The sequence below is a fragment of the Cladophialophora carrionii genome (genome assembly GCF_000365165.1).
Source record: "Cladophialophora carrionii CBS 160.54 unplaced genomic scaffold supercont1.8, whole genome shotgun sequence".
Classification (NCBI taxonomy): domain Eukaryota; kingdom Fungi; phylum Ascomycota; class Eurotiomycetes; order Chaetothyriales; family Herpotrichiellaceae; genus Cladophialophora; species Cladophialophora carrionii.
In genome coordinates this window covers 333,194-346,819 of record NW_008481833.1, presented here as the reverse complement: position 1 = coordinate 346,819, position 13,626 = coordinate 333,194, and the positions used below count along the sequence as shown (strand labels likewise).

Here is a 13,626-nt window from a genome sequence, read left to right as displayed (position 1 = left end):
GATATGTAGAAATGCAAGGCGCCTCACAAGGCTATCCACGGATCCAGTGGTTACGAGTAACAAGACAAACGACAGTGTGGCTTGTCTTGCGCGAGTGAACAGCGCCGGACCAGGAGAGCTCGACTTGCCTTGACTCGTCACGTCGAAATCTCAGTTCAATATCAATTTCAGGGTCAGGTTCATGTTCGGCCTCAACATCACACTATTCTATCTCACTCCACTACGCTACTTTCTAGCAGGCTGGTTCTTGCTACCACCACTTCACTATTGCCTCTCACGTCGTATTTTTCACCGACTGGCACCCGGAACTAACACTGACACTGACATCGGCACATTAGACTGGTGTTTAGGCGACAAAGGCAAATAAATTCCCGCAACTCGTTCAGACTTGGCGGCTTCAAGGCATTCTGACTCACACCTTCGAGCTAACTACATAGTTGATTGTTTATTCACTCATTAATATTTGACTCAAATTTGTCGATACCGGTTCGAACCCACTCGTCTCGCCTGGACAATTGTACATCCAAGGCGGTTCGATCGTTGGGCATCATCAACTATCAGTAACTGTCATGGTCATCCATGAGATAGAGTGATATCAAGTCTATCGAAAGAAAGAACCGTGGGTTTGAATTTTCCGCGATACGACGGTCTTGAATCACACCTACAATTTAATTAGGTACAAGGGAAGTCATCCCGTCAGAGCATACGTACAGTCAGTCAGTCATACAGAGATAGACGCATAGACGGACGGACAAGACACACACAGACAAGTCTCTTCCTCGACCAAAGGGACACTGAATCGATATTCGATATCGTCCCACCACCACTGCCACTGCAACCACCGCGATCATGTCCACGACTCATCCCCGCGTCGGCGTCGCCGTGTTCATCCTCCATCCCGTGAACGTGGACACTGATAGCAAGCACATCACCAACCAGAAACAGACCCAGACCCAGACCCAGACAAAGTCCCCATCTCCAGTCTCATCATCATCTCCCCACGAAACGTACAAGTTCATCCTCGGCAAACGTCTCGGCTCCCACGGCGCCGGCACATTGGGCCTCCCCGGCGGACACCTCGAATTCGGCGAGTCCTTTGAGGACTGTGCCGCGCGGGAAGTCATGGAAGAGACAGGCCTCGAGATCGAGGACGTGAAGTTCTTGACCGCGACGAATGATGTCATGCTCTCGGAGGGGGGGGGAGCAGCAGCAGCAGCAGCAGGCGCGACGAGTGACCTGGACGGCCAAAATCAAGGCAAGCATTATGTCACGATCTTTATGACTGCTCGTGTGAGGGGCGGGTGGCACGCACAAGGACAAGGACAAGGACAAGGGCAGAGTATGAGTCTCGGCACAAACACCGATACCAACACCGGCACCAACGCTGGTACTCGTACGAGCACGGGACAAAGCACAGGGACAGGCCAGCAGTTCCCCGAGGCGAAGCTGCTCGAGCCGAATAAATGCGCGGGATGGGAGTGGGTTTCATGGCACGAACTGCTGACGTGGGCGGCTCCTCAGCTGGGATGTCTTCGGGGAGAGGAGAGGAAGAAGAAGAAGAAGAAGAGGGCGGCGCCACGAGATGCAGGCACGGAGGCATCAGCAGAAGCAGGAGCAGACCTTGGAGCCCCCCAAAATGATTCAAGGATGTTGTTCTCACCGATAATCGCACTTCTGGTCCAGCGTCCCGATGCTGTACCGTCTCTGGGGTAAACAGGTGGCAGACAGACAGACATGGAAATGATACTCGTACAAACATTGAAAGAGTGCTTGGGCGGTACAAAAGTCAGCATCCTCTCAAAGTACAGTACCCTGCGTGCTGCGTGCTGCTTGCATGGCAATGCGACCGGTAGATTGGGGCTGCCTCTGGCATCATGGTGGGAATGGGATGCTTAGCCGAATCGACGAGAACGACAGCGTGGGACGCATACTCCGTGTCGTGTACGCACATACGGAGTACATAGTGTGTTCACATGTCCACGTATCCACATATCACACACGTACTATGTAGTCGCTTGCAGAGGCACGGAATGACAGCTGTGACTCATGACTTGGCGAAGACGCGACGTGCAGGTCGGAACACACGCATGCTGATTAGTAGTACTATGTACTGTGTACAGTGTACCGTAGCTAGGTAGATAGGCTGTGTTGAATTCTGTGAGGAGAGTCCCACCTTTCTGAATCCAGTCCAAGTCCAAGTCCCGGTCCTGGTCCTGGTCCTGTCCTCGTATTCGAACTTCTCGTGATTGGCTAATCTGTGACCGCCTGTTGTCATTCCCCTAATGGGAGGCGAAGCGGCATGAAGCTCGACTCCGTGAGCCGCAAGAGATCCCACAGTGCAGGTGTCAAAACTTGGGACTGCATGACATACCGTGCGCAGCTGTGGCTCGATCGGTGTAAGTGTAAGATGAGAAGGAGGGCCGTAGTCCGTACTCGTTCGGTGAAGATGCTCCGATCTATGTCTGTCTTTGCCTTTCCTGTTTTTCTCGGCCTGCCGCGCTTCTCTGAAAGGATAGTTGCTTCCCACGTGTATAGAGATCGGCTGGCTCCTCTGTCTTCATCCCAAGATGCGGGAGAATCCTGGGATATGATCCATTCCGCTGTCGTCTAGATGGCCGTAAATGTATGTTTTCCGTTGCAAGAACCAGTGCTGGAATTGAAACTGAGGGATATCGTCATAACGTCGTGGCATGCATGCAATTAATGGAAAGACTCAATAGTGCTCGCTGAAATGCACTTTTTCATGTAAAGACTCAATACTCCGTAGTGTTGGGAGAATCGTACTCTGTTCCCGAATGATATGGCTCAGCTGGAGTGATTCCTCTGTGGGTGTTCGAATGATAGTCCGCCCTGCCAAGTCCATCTTGCGAAATCCAACGTGTGCTTCGTCATCGTAGCATCCTGGAAGGGCCTGCTGGTGCATCGAGCTTCGGCTCCAGCGTCAAAGGAAGGCCATGAGGAGCGTAAGACTGATACTGCTCTGCGGGAGGCCTCGAGGGTCTGGGCGACACTTGGTCGGCCGTTCTTATGTTTGGTGACGAGTTGGCTATCGAAAGCGCAGGCTCAATGTCGGACTTTATGCTCGTTCTCCGTGTGGCCGAGCCAGCGTTTGCACTGTAGCTGGGCGAGGCACGCGGGCCCGGGGAGTACGTCGGCGTGCCAATCGACGACGGTGTGTTGGGTTGAGTCGAGGTCCTGGTGTTCCCGGTCCGAGGCTTTGCCGAGAAGATGGCATCGTCTCTTCTCTTGATATAGTCTCGTGCCGAAGGAGAGTTGTAATATAGTAGCGGATCGGGCACTCGACACAATCTCGCCTCGGCTCGACTATGCTTGGCCTCAGCTGCCTCGACGAACGCTCGTTGATACGCAATCTCCCCGTGGGGATCTTCCACAGGCGCCTTTTTCACACTGTAGGCAAACTCCGGTCGATAGCCTCGCGCCACCCACGGGTGATTAGGGTCCATAGGTGAGATATCCGCCATGGAGTCGGCGTGTCTTTTGGTCATCGCTTACGGGCTGTGCTGCCTCCCCGTCTTCCAGAATGGTGGTGATGGGCGTACGAGGTGAGGGTGCCAGAATGCCCACGGTTACTGCGAGACTGGCGACACGGGGAAGCGTCAGGCCTGGCAGAACGCCATCAAGAAGGAGGGATGATCATAGAAGGAGCATGAATTGAGGGGGAAGTGAGGGTTGGAAACGTGTCAATCCTTTGACCGAGTTTGAAGGCCTTGGAAACCTTAACTGAAAGATGGGGGTGATCCGGGGCCAGGGAGGCGCAACCGGCCGCCTAATTGGCTACCGACCAGCAGGTGAGCCCGCTACTGGAGGTGCCACTGCAGCCCGACAGGTGCGTGGATGGACAGAAATTCTCCATGGTTACAGCATAGCCTGTTGGCATCCCTGTCCACTTTTGTTTCCATCGGCCAGCGCAACACTGCAGCCGATGGCCGCCAGAGATATTGACGGGCGCGTTGACACGCCCCCGCGGAGACCATTCCCGATGCCTACCGAGACCAACCAGACAACAACAGCTGAGCTGGTCGCTCGGCTTCGTCCCTCCAGAACATTGGGTCGCCAGGCGGTCGTCTGCTGCACGATGCCATAATAATGCACAACATCGCTGGGAGTCGGCACGCCTCGAGTGATGTGCATCCATGCCCACTTGGCGCTCCCAACGGAGACCGGGTTTCATCATGGCATCCACCAGAGCCACCAAATCTATTTTGTGACTAAATGGATACATGGATTCGGACGAACTTGTTCGTTCCTCTGCATGATGGATCTGGTTGATGTGAAGGTCGCCGACACCGTACAACCTGCGACCTCGTGCCCGGGGGAGTCGACTGGGTTGTGTTGTAGCTGCGCAGGAACTAACCGCACCTGTGCCGTGGTGCCCCGACTGCAGTTCGCTACACAGTACACCGTACATAACCAGTGGGCGTGGTAAAGATCGGGAGATCACCAGGAAAGCACATTGATATTGCGGATGCCGGCCCAGCCAGAATATAAATGGCGGTCGAGTGCCGATGACAATGCGACTGCGACCAGTGGGTGGCAATCAGGCTGCGGCGGCACACGGTCTGGTTGGCCACTTCGGCTTGCAACCCTAGGCTGCCCAGGGCCGGGCTTTAACTGGAGAACTGGGGTTGTTTTTGCCTAAGAGAGCCTAATCCAGCCTATCGCGAATCCTATTCCGGCCGTTGTCCCCGGGCCCTGCGGACCGTCATCGCCTCCTGCGACTCTGCTCTGCCTGGTGGCGAGAGAGTTGAGAGCTGGGAGACCTGTTCGAGCACTCTTGTGAAATAAGTGCAACCCGTCTGACGTACCCGAATCGGTCAGGTCCCTCGCAGTTCCCGGCATGCTCCTCCGCCCAGATGGATTTCCTCATTTGACTTCTGTCTCGTTCTGTCTAGCCCAGCGGTGTCAGACAGCGCATGATTTCCCAGTGGCCAACCCTTTGTCCTAATGCTGCAGTTATCATTGGCTCGTTCGAGTCCTTATCAGCAGCTTAGTACTGAGTAGGAACGCACATGCCTATCGCGCGACGGGTGGGCATGGGTACGGACCCTTCTCGCCTTTGCCCTCACTACCCACTATGAGGTCGATGGTCTTGCGACCACTATTCTTTTTTGTATCCTTCACCCGCCAGCTACTCTTGCCTCTACTGTTGACCACACTATTCGAAAATAATCATAGCTACACTTTGTGCCCCCATTCTGCAGAGTCATCCAGCTCGTGTTCTGGGTAGACGACGCCCTTATCTGGGTCACATATCGGTTGGGATTTGGCCGCGCTTGTGCCTCTCTTGATCTCGTCCATCCCACCCTCCCCGTGGCCTGCTCGTTACCTGGCCGTCACGCCCACCCCACCTCCCACGTTTCACTCACCTCGACGCCCGTCGGGTTGCCTTGTCTCTGCTTGATCGCGGAGATCCCATTGGGAGCTATCGCACCGCCTCTGAGGTCATTCTCGGTACCGGGAACGTGGTTACGGAGCCCGCTCGTGGTCCGGCGCCTTGTCAATAAGCGACTGTCGACTATCCGGTACCGACATTAAGCGCATCTACTGTCGTCTTGACTAGCACTGTGGCGCAGACACAGCACTGCTATCGGACTCTCTACCGTCTTATATCCGAATAGACGACCGTCGAGCCGCCTCTTCTGTGGCCACACGAACTGCGGTCATGAACTACCCAGCTCAACCATTCACCATCCCAGACTACATGAGCCAACAGCCTTCTCCAGCCAGCTCGACGTCTCCCGCGTCTCCTCGCATGCAGGACTACATCCAGCAGCATGCGCCGAACCCGTACAAGCAACTGCGACCTTTGAAGTCACCTCTCTACGTCCCTGCCGCCCTCCGACCGACCGAGCACTTCTGCAACCCATCGCCCATGACGCCGCCCAAGAGCCTGCATGGTTCATTGGACAGTTTACAAGAGGCCGAGGCTCGGACAGCAAGTCCAGATGCCCACCATGACTTGGGCCTGGACGCGTTTGACCATGACTGGGCTCAAGAGGAGGAGTTGGGTGAAGTCACCGGTCCTCCCACACGGGATCATTGGAAGGTACGCGGCCACCTGCGTTGAGACATGCAGACGGATACTAACATGTGTATTCTACTCCAGCCCGACCAAGCTTCACCGACCTGCGACTCGCCGCAGTGTCGATCGTCCTTTAGTCTCTTTGTCCGCAAACACCACTGCCGTCACTGCGGCCATATCTTTTGCTCGTCACACGCTCCCTTTACAATCCCTCTGGACCAGTATGCTAAGTTCCACCCCGATGGCAGCCCGTCAAGAGCATGTGAGGTCTGCCACCGTCAGTATCAGCGCTGGGATACGGCTAGGTCGATCCGTCGCAAGAACAGCCAGAATAGCAGAGAAGACGGCAGCAACCACGAGAGCGGCCCGCCAACCCCTCTGGCAGGAGCAAGTGGCCACCGAAGAATGATCTCCAGCGGCATTCGTTCGGGCAAGCCGGTGGAACAGGTTGCCAACAGCGTCCCCAAAGATTGGGCCTGGAGCACATTCTGAGTGGGTTTTGCTGTCGCAGACGGAGTACTCCACCCTCTAGTCGGGGTCCACCGCAAACGCCTCGGAAACAGTTCCTTTGGGGGCAACCCAGCCCTGTACGAGGTTGTGCCAGGCTGCTCTCCGAGATCCCTTCCTTGGCTCACCTCGGCCCCCCATTCTAATTGTGGCGTCGGTAATCGGTTATCTGCGGCTAGATTGCCTGATTTTGCGTGTCTGTCAGGCTGAAGGATCCGAGTCGGTGTACGAGTACATGAAATGACCATCTAACTTGACCGTCACGGGAATGAAGAGTCACTATGCGTCAGACTGACTCGATCATGATCAGATGACCTGAAGAGACTCTGCAAAACGCCTGGACGCTGGTCTCGACGGCCGTGCGAGTGATAAGGCAAGGACATGTGAGCTGTTGTGTAACTCGTTCAGACCAACGACGGTTCAAGTTGGGCTGGACGACCCGCCGGTGTGGTTGCACAGCGTGCTACGGGGGTTTATGGTGCGACCTGTGGCAGAGCGGAGCCGTGGAGGAACCATCTCCACGTGGCCGTCCGCTCGACAGGCTGGATCAAACACGGAGGACAATGGGCAGGACAAATTGAGATACAGCATGGGTATATGCATGGGAGGATATGTTGTCCCGATTCAGCGAATACCCAGGTGGCCGGTCGATTTAGCAATGCAGGAAGGTTGACGGCATTGCGTTATCTTTGGGCGTCGGCGGCTAATTCGTTTCAGCGGTCTAGGATGGTTTCTAGACTCGGAGGATACACTACACGCTGGTGACTGACCAAGTGTTTCTTATTCCAGTCGGGCACTCCGTACCATACTCGTACATAACCCGACACATGGGCGTGTTCACCATGTTATTGAGCACAATTCGTTCGTACGTGCTAAGTTAGATACGTGTATGCTCGATGATTGGCGTCGCGTTTGATGAATCTCTCAATTTCCCCCTTCTTCAGCTCCGTCCTCTACCTAGATCCCTTGTTACTGTCCTCATGGTGCTTCACATGAACATCCTGCCCAGCTTCCCAAACCAAAGAGCTCAGGTAGTCCACGACCTGCGGCTGAATATCCGGGAAGGCGGTTGGAATGCCTATCTGGAAGGCCGAGCCCGTCCGTGCTGGACCGGGCGTGTGAAGCGTGTGAAGTAGAAGGCCTCGTGACCGTTGAAGCTCGCGAGTTTTGCACCGGGCTGTCGTACGATGGTTCTCATGGGCCAGCACTAGGCTGCTAGGGAGGGAAGGGAAGAGAAGGGAAGGGAAGGGATAGGAATGGCCGTCCACCGCGGCTGCGAGTGTGAAGGTGCGCATATGACGAAGTTGCGAAGAGGGCCAGGATCGCGGCTGAAAGGGCAGCCCTAGGGAGCCGGCACGCTTCCTATATCGGACACGCATCGAGCAAGGGAAGGTGTTGTTTGCAGCAGATTTTCATGCACTGTGTACAGTCTCCTCGGTGCGCTTGCCGATTGACCGTATGGTCCAGAGCTGACAAGAGCAACATCCGCCGTCCTGGAGGTCTGGAGCCGCTTCGAGCCTTTCTGGGACCGCCACCTATAAGCTATGCCTTTCAGGTGCATCCCGATCTGTTTGTCGCTTCAATCTGCAACGATTCTCACGGTATCCGTATCTTGATTTATGAGACAGGTTGTCCATGGCAAGTTCTGCTTCCGACATGTCCATTCTCGTTAGCAACAAATTACGAACAGCTGTCAAATTCTTGCTCCGGACGAGCAGAGGTTAGCCGGGGCGTCGGCTCTCATCCGGGACAGCGTCCAAACGCGTTGCCATACATTCCCAGTCGGCAGGAGGACGGAAGGGCTACACAATCAAGACCGGACAGCGAACTCCCCATCTGACGACTCTTCACGTATGGCATGGTACCTACAGCAAGACGTGAATGAAGATTCTGCGTCTCAGATCATCAAACCCGAATCGGGCCCAGTCTGGATGATACTCGCCACTTCGGTATGCCGCGATTGTGGACCACGAAACAGACACAATGCCATCTCGCACAACGAGTTGTGGAGTCATGACGATGGAAGTCTTCAAAGGTATGTGCGCCGTATTTGCAGGTCTCCTGGACTGTTCCAGGATATACTGTACCGCAGACATACATTGGTGCGGCCGCCTGTCCGAAGTCGAACGAACGTTTAGAGTAGAGCCCGGGCCACACTTCATACGGCTGCGGTTTTAACCTCTGTTCTTCTGCACTTGTCGTTGCCCACCCGGGGACAAGGCGTAAAAGAAGCGGACGACCTCGAATCCAGTCCAGAGATTCGACATATTCATGGATGCAGGCCGCTTTGGAAGCTGAGTATTACTCCGCTCTGCTGGAATCAGGATGGGTGGCATCTACCAGTAGTGATGCGTTCTGATGCGTTCAGAACCACATGGAGAAAGAACCGGCATCTCACAAGAGCTTACTGTGTTGGTAGTGGGCGTGTCCGATCAAGATGTTTGATAACCATTCCATGGTCGAGCCACCAGTGTTCTTGGAGAACATTATTTCGCTTTGTCGCGTCGATCAGACTTAGCCCATCAACTGTCCCAAATCTTCAGGCGGCCACCTTGTCTGCGCAAAGCTGATACAGCGCTTGATACTCTGCAAAAACTTCCTTGTTACCTCATCGCTCATGATATGGGCCTGGGCATTTCCGTCGTGGAGCTTCTCGCGCGCCGAACGCTCGTGGATGCCCACCATGGTAACGCCGATTGGCCAGGCGGCTTTTCCAATGCTAAGGGTCAGGTATTCGTCGTTAGCTTCGACGTACCGGCGGGATTGCGTGCTGCGGAGGATCTTGCAGATGGACCCGAGCAGCGAATGATCCAGAGTGCCGGATTCTAATTGCCGGAAGAGGGGTGTCAGGTCGCGCAAGACAGTCAGGTACGCTTGATAAGCCTGCTTTCCCGAAGATGACTGCTTGACTTCTTCGGTTCTTTCGTTCAAGGCGCGGCTCCATTCGGTGAGCAGGAGGGTGAAATATGAGGCTATCTGTCGGTAGAGGAATGTGCACTCGGGTGACGCTCGGTCAGGCATCGTTTCTGGGAGGAGTAGGTCTTTCTCTGGGAGGGGTTCCAATGTTGTTGGGACGGGCCCATTCGTCATAAATTTTTTGGCAGCCTTTGTCAATGCCTTTTGTCGGGTCAGAGCGTAGTATCGTCTCAATCGTGCGGAATGGTCCTCGTCGAAGAGGGAGGCAGGCTCGTGCAGGTCTCGCAGCTTTGACCGTAACTCATCGTCGGGTATGTCCTCGCCGACTCCGTCGGCTGCTGAGCCGTCTTCGATGGCTTTCTGATCGACCAAGTCAGGTAGGCCCAATCTCTTCCTTCGCTTTCTTTCCTCCTCTCGCTCCTCCTCTTCCCGTCTCCTCTTACTCTCTTCTGCCAACCGTCTCAATTTCTCCTCCCTCCTCGCGGCCTTGTCTTGCTCTTCAGCCTCTAGTTTGCGCTTCTTGGCTGTCCGTTCCTCCCGCTCGGCTTGTATTTTCTCTTGCTCGGCGAGATAAGCAGCTTGCCGTGCGGCTTCCAGCTCTGCACGGCGCAAATATTTACTGTTGGCAACGGCCTCGGGAGTGGGTGACTTCGACGGCGATGGGGTGGGCTTGGGCTTCGCTTTGGCGATTTGAGCGGACATGAGGGATTTGAAGTCCATATTGGGCGATGCGGTCGACTGAGAAGAAGTAGAACTTGGCTTCCACGATGTGTAGGATGATAGTGGTGATCGCAGAGGGCAGCATTGCAGGGGTGAAGAATCATTCCCCACAGGGTCGGGATAACTTCGGCTGACTTTCAAATCACTTTGCCTTTACTTCCTCAACTCCATGAATCCGTTCATCGATTAGAATGTCTCCCTCTGCCACTCCGACGATGAATATTCTTAGTACTGTCGCTCACTGCGCTGATTCAAGGTCGAAGACAACACACAATATCTCGGGCAAGGGGGCGTTGGCCGCTTGGTCTCCTCACGGAGTCCATCTTAGGACGGCTGTGATGCACGCCTTTGTGTCTGAACAGGCTTTCACGCGTTTCAAGATATAGCATTGCGGCCTCCGTCGGGTGGCGGTCTCCGCCACAATACAGTGGAAGATTCATCGCCCATGGTATCAAGGAGATTTTCTCTGCTTGTCATGGGTTCCGGCCTCCAAAGGGGTGGCTCTGACGCTCGAGCCAGAACCTCATTGTCTATCTGCTGTATGATATACCTGTAGAAATTGCGTTGGTCATCGCCGAAGTCGGCACAGTCGGGTATTGTCCATTGATCATACAAACGCCCGTGCGTGTTGGCGGGTGGATACCGACCATGCACTTTCATGAAGAGATAGCAGAGATAGCAAAGGTATTTGCTGGTGCCAATCACACGGGGTGGAAGGAAGTTGGCGTTGTGTGAGTCATGAGACCTTGAATTGGAGGTGAAAGTGTCCGAAAAGTGCATATCGTAGTAAACAATCAGCTGTATCTCGGCATGGACATGGCATGTCTTCGCCCAGTCTTCGTACCCGATACTTGTTGGGACACTAGCATATGGCGGTAGAAAATTCAGAACGAGTTTCTCGGCTTGAAAGTATTGCGGGTAGAGACGTGAGATTCGAATGAGAGTGTTTGAGATGCGATAATAGGCCGCAATTTTCTCAATTTGTCGGATGGTCTTGAGGGCGGAGCGGACTTGCGACGTTGGTCCGGCATTTTCGAGGCGCCTGGCATACTCTTGAACCACTTCATATGTGCAAAAGTCGTAGCTCGTACGGACAAGGCGGATGAGGTGGGCAAATTCTTCATCAGAGTCCAGAGCCACGATTTCGAATGACGAATACAATCTGGTCAGGTTTTCGAGTTGCTCTTCGAGAGACTGCCGGATAGAAAGCTCTCTTTTCGTGTAGAGAAATTGTACACGATGGGATAGATTCGCAAAGTCCTGCCACAATGGCTTTTTGTGGCTGCGAGAGAGGAACTTCGGCTTGGTCCATTTCGAGGAGCGGAGGCGGGCGAGGATGCGTCGGAAATGCATCTTTGTGACCAGCCGGAACAGCTCGTCAAGTTTCAAGTGACTATCAACCAGGCGGTCACTCTTCACGGACAACACGTCGATTACGTGGCGTAATGCCCCCTGGACGGCTTCGCTGATGGCATCGACAGCAGCAAAGCGGATGGTCAGAGTGGTGAGCTTGACGTCTTCTTCGAGACAGACCGCCGCCACGCTCTGCGCACCTTCCTCCACGGCCACTAAGAATGCAAACGCGTTTGCGAGACCCTGTTCATCGTTAACTGACAACAGATGACCGCTGCGGTGGCTTTTGATATTAGTCGAGACATCAAATTGTTGCACGTCCATTGGCACGGCGTTAGTACGCTCTTCAAGCCGGACCAGGTGTTCGCGGAACGTATCTTCGGGCAGGTCCCGCCATATAGATTGCACGGGGTCTGCCGTGCGAGGATCCATTTCTGAAGCTCATTGTCAGACTCGGATCTGGATAGAAGCTCAAACACGGCGACTGAGGAAACACATTCAAGATGCGTGGGAAGATATTGTGTTTGACCGTAGAAGGGTACGGTAGTCTTGAAACTTCAGACGCGCAAACCACTTCCGAGTGCCTGCGACAGTGCACAGATCGTTCATTCACTGCTGGCTGGATTCTGTATATCAGTCTACAAATGTACGTTGAGGACGGCTCAACAAACTCTGCTACTGCATGCGACGATAAGATCGGTCTGGCACGATACAAAGTGGCCTGCCTATGGACAGCCATATACGACCAATATTTTCAGAGACTTCAAAGGTGCCAACGCCGAACGAGAACGGCCAACATCACGCTTTGCCGGCGGCTCTACGATGCTATCAAAGAGGTCGGCTCTGGTACCCTGTTGTCCTATGAGGCGCCTGACGGAATTTTTGAGCAACGTTGAGCTCCAACTTTACTTACAAGCTCTGGAAGCTGCTCTAGCCTTGTCCACTGCAATGGCCACAAGCAAAACGCAGATCGGGACATTTCACCTGGCTCGCGTCCCTGCTATTGATATTCTGTCCGCCGTGCAATAATCTAGCAGTCCTCGAGGGTGTGCGTTCCGGGGCTCTCTTTCATCACGACTCTCTGTCATTGTGCACCAATGTGGAGCTCGACAACAATCTCTCTAGGACAAAGGCTGAAGAGAAAGCATCGAAGGGACTCATGCACCGCTAGTCAAGCACACAAAGACCGTAAACAATGAAAAGCTATCACATCCCTAGTGAACGTGGGAACAAGCTGCCCTGAGCCGACATGCCTTTCATGCAATTGCCTTGTCTCGCACTGCTTGTAAGTGCCCTACACATCCTGAGCTGCATTTTGACCCTCTCCATCTCAACTTGATTCCGCCTGCCTCTGGAATTAGCGCTCAGTCAGACTTCGAAAGAGTCACATGGCGCTTCACAGTAACCGAAGCTTCTTGCGAAGAAGAATTCCAGACTCAGACTAACCATCGCGACATCATGTCACAAAATTCGGAATCAAAAACCATGTTGTCCCTTCGAGTGGTTGACGGGTACTATCGCAGCGAAATGGTCGGTTCCATCCCAGCTTGGCTGAGAACTGTGGCGCACCGTGACTTTGAGGCCATGCCAGATGCTGACTTTGACATCTCAACGTCCGAGCTTCAACATGCCAGCCCACTGAGGCCTCTACGCCCTCTGCTTGGTGCGGAAGGACTCGAAGTCCAAAGCTCTGGTTCTTTGTCGCCTAAGAGCCGGAAGACTGCCAATCACTGCTTCTGCCGTGCATGTAGGGCCGAACGACTCGTTGAGTACGTCGGCCAACCATGCAGTGATTCTAGCCTCAAGCCGCCCATGCCCTTCTGGACCGGAGCATCAGATAGTGGGAACAAGTTTTGTGCGTGCGACTGTTCACCATGTCGGGCGTATTGCTTGCTTGATTGGGCTGGCAGAAGATGTGAACGCTCGGGCATGTATCCGGAGACCACTCAGGTGCTTGCTCACGACGAGATGACCTGGACTTGGGAGCACAGTGCGCGAGTCCGATGGGGCCGGGTGAAACTCTTTGTGGCAGAAAAGACTAATCGTGTCAGAGCCTTCTTCAAGAAAGACAGGCCCCCTCCTCCCTA

General features: G+C 54.2%; 5 protein-coding genes across 5 annotated transcripts; 2 read left to right on the top strand and 3 right to left on the bottom strand.

The window, feature by feature from the left end:
* Positions 1 to 849: 849 nt before the first annotated feature.
* Positions 850 to 1,713, top strand: G647_08773 (nudix hydrolase 1; the record flags this gene model as incomplete). The annotated part of the gene is made up of 1 exon (XM_008733080.1): positions 850 to 1,713. The coding sequence occupies one exon, from the start codon at positions 850 to 852 to the stop codon at positions 1,711 to 1,713; it is 864 nt and encodes a 287-aa protein (XP_008731302.1).
* A 1,175-nt stretch (positions 1,714 to 2,888) lies between these two features.
* On the bottom strand, positions 2,889 to 3,482 carry G647_08772 (uncharacterized protein; the record flags this gene model as incomplete). Its single annotated transcript, XM_008733079.1, has 1 exon — positions 2,889 to 3,482. The coding sequence occupies one exon, from the start codon at positions 3,480 to 3,482 to the stop codon at positions 2,889 to 2,891; it is 594 nt and encodes a 197-aa protein (XP_008731301.1).
* A 2,201-nt stretch (positions 3,483 to 5,683) lies between these two features.
* G647_08771 (uncharacterized protein) lies at positions 5,684 to 6,535 on the top strand (the record flags this gene model as incomplete). Its single annotated transcript, XM_008733078.1, has 2 exons — positions 5,684 to 6,067; positions 6,128 to 6,535. The coding sequence occupies 2 exons, from the start codon at positions 5,684 to 5,686 to the stop codon at positions 6,533 to 6,535; spliced, it is 792 nt and encodes a 263-aa protein (XP_008731300.1).
* Positions 6,536 to 9,064: 2,529 nt separating this feature from the next.
* On the bottom strand, positions 9,065 to 10,186 carry G647_08770 (uncharacterized protein; the record flags this gene model as incomplete). The annotated part of the gene is made up of 1 exon (XM_008733077.1): positions 9,065 to 10,186. One exon carries the CDS (start codon positions 10,184 to 10,186, stop codon positions 9,065 to 9,067), a length of 1,122 nt encoding a protein of 373 aa, XP_008731299.1.
* A 375-nt stretch (positions 10,187 to 10,561) lies between these two features.
* Positions 10,562 to 11,971, bottom strand: G647_08769 (uncharacterized protein; the record flags this gene model as incomplete). The annotated part of the gene is made up of 1 exon (XM_008733076.1): positions 10,562 to 11,971. One exon carries the CDS (start codon positions 11,969 to 11,971, stop codon positions 10,562 to 10,564), a length of 1,410 nt encoding a protein of 469 aa, XP_008731298.1.
* Positions 11,972 to 13,626: the final 1,655 nt, after the last annotated feature.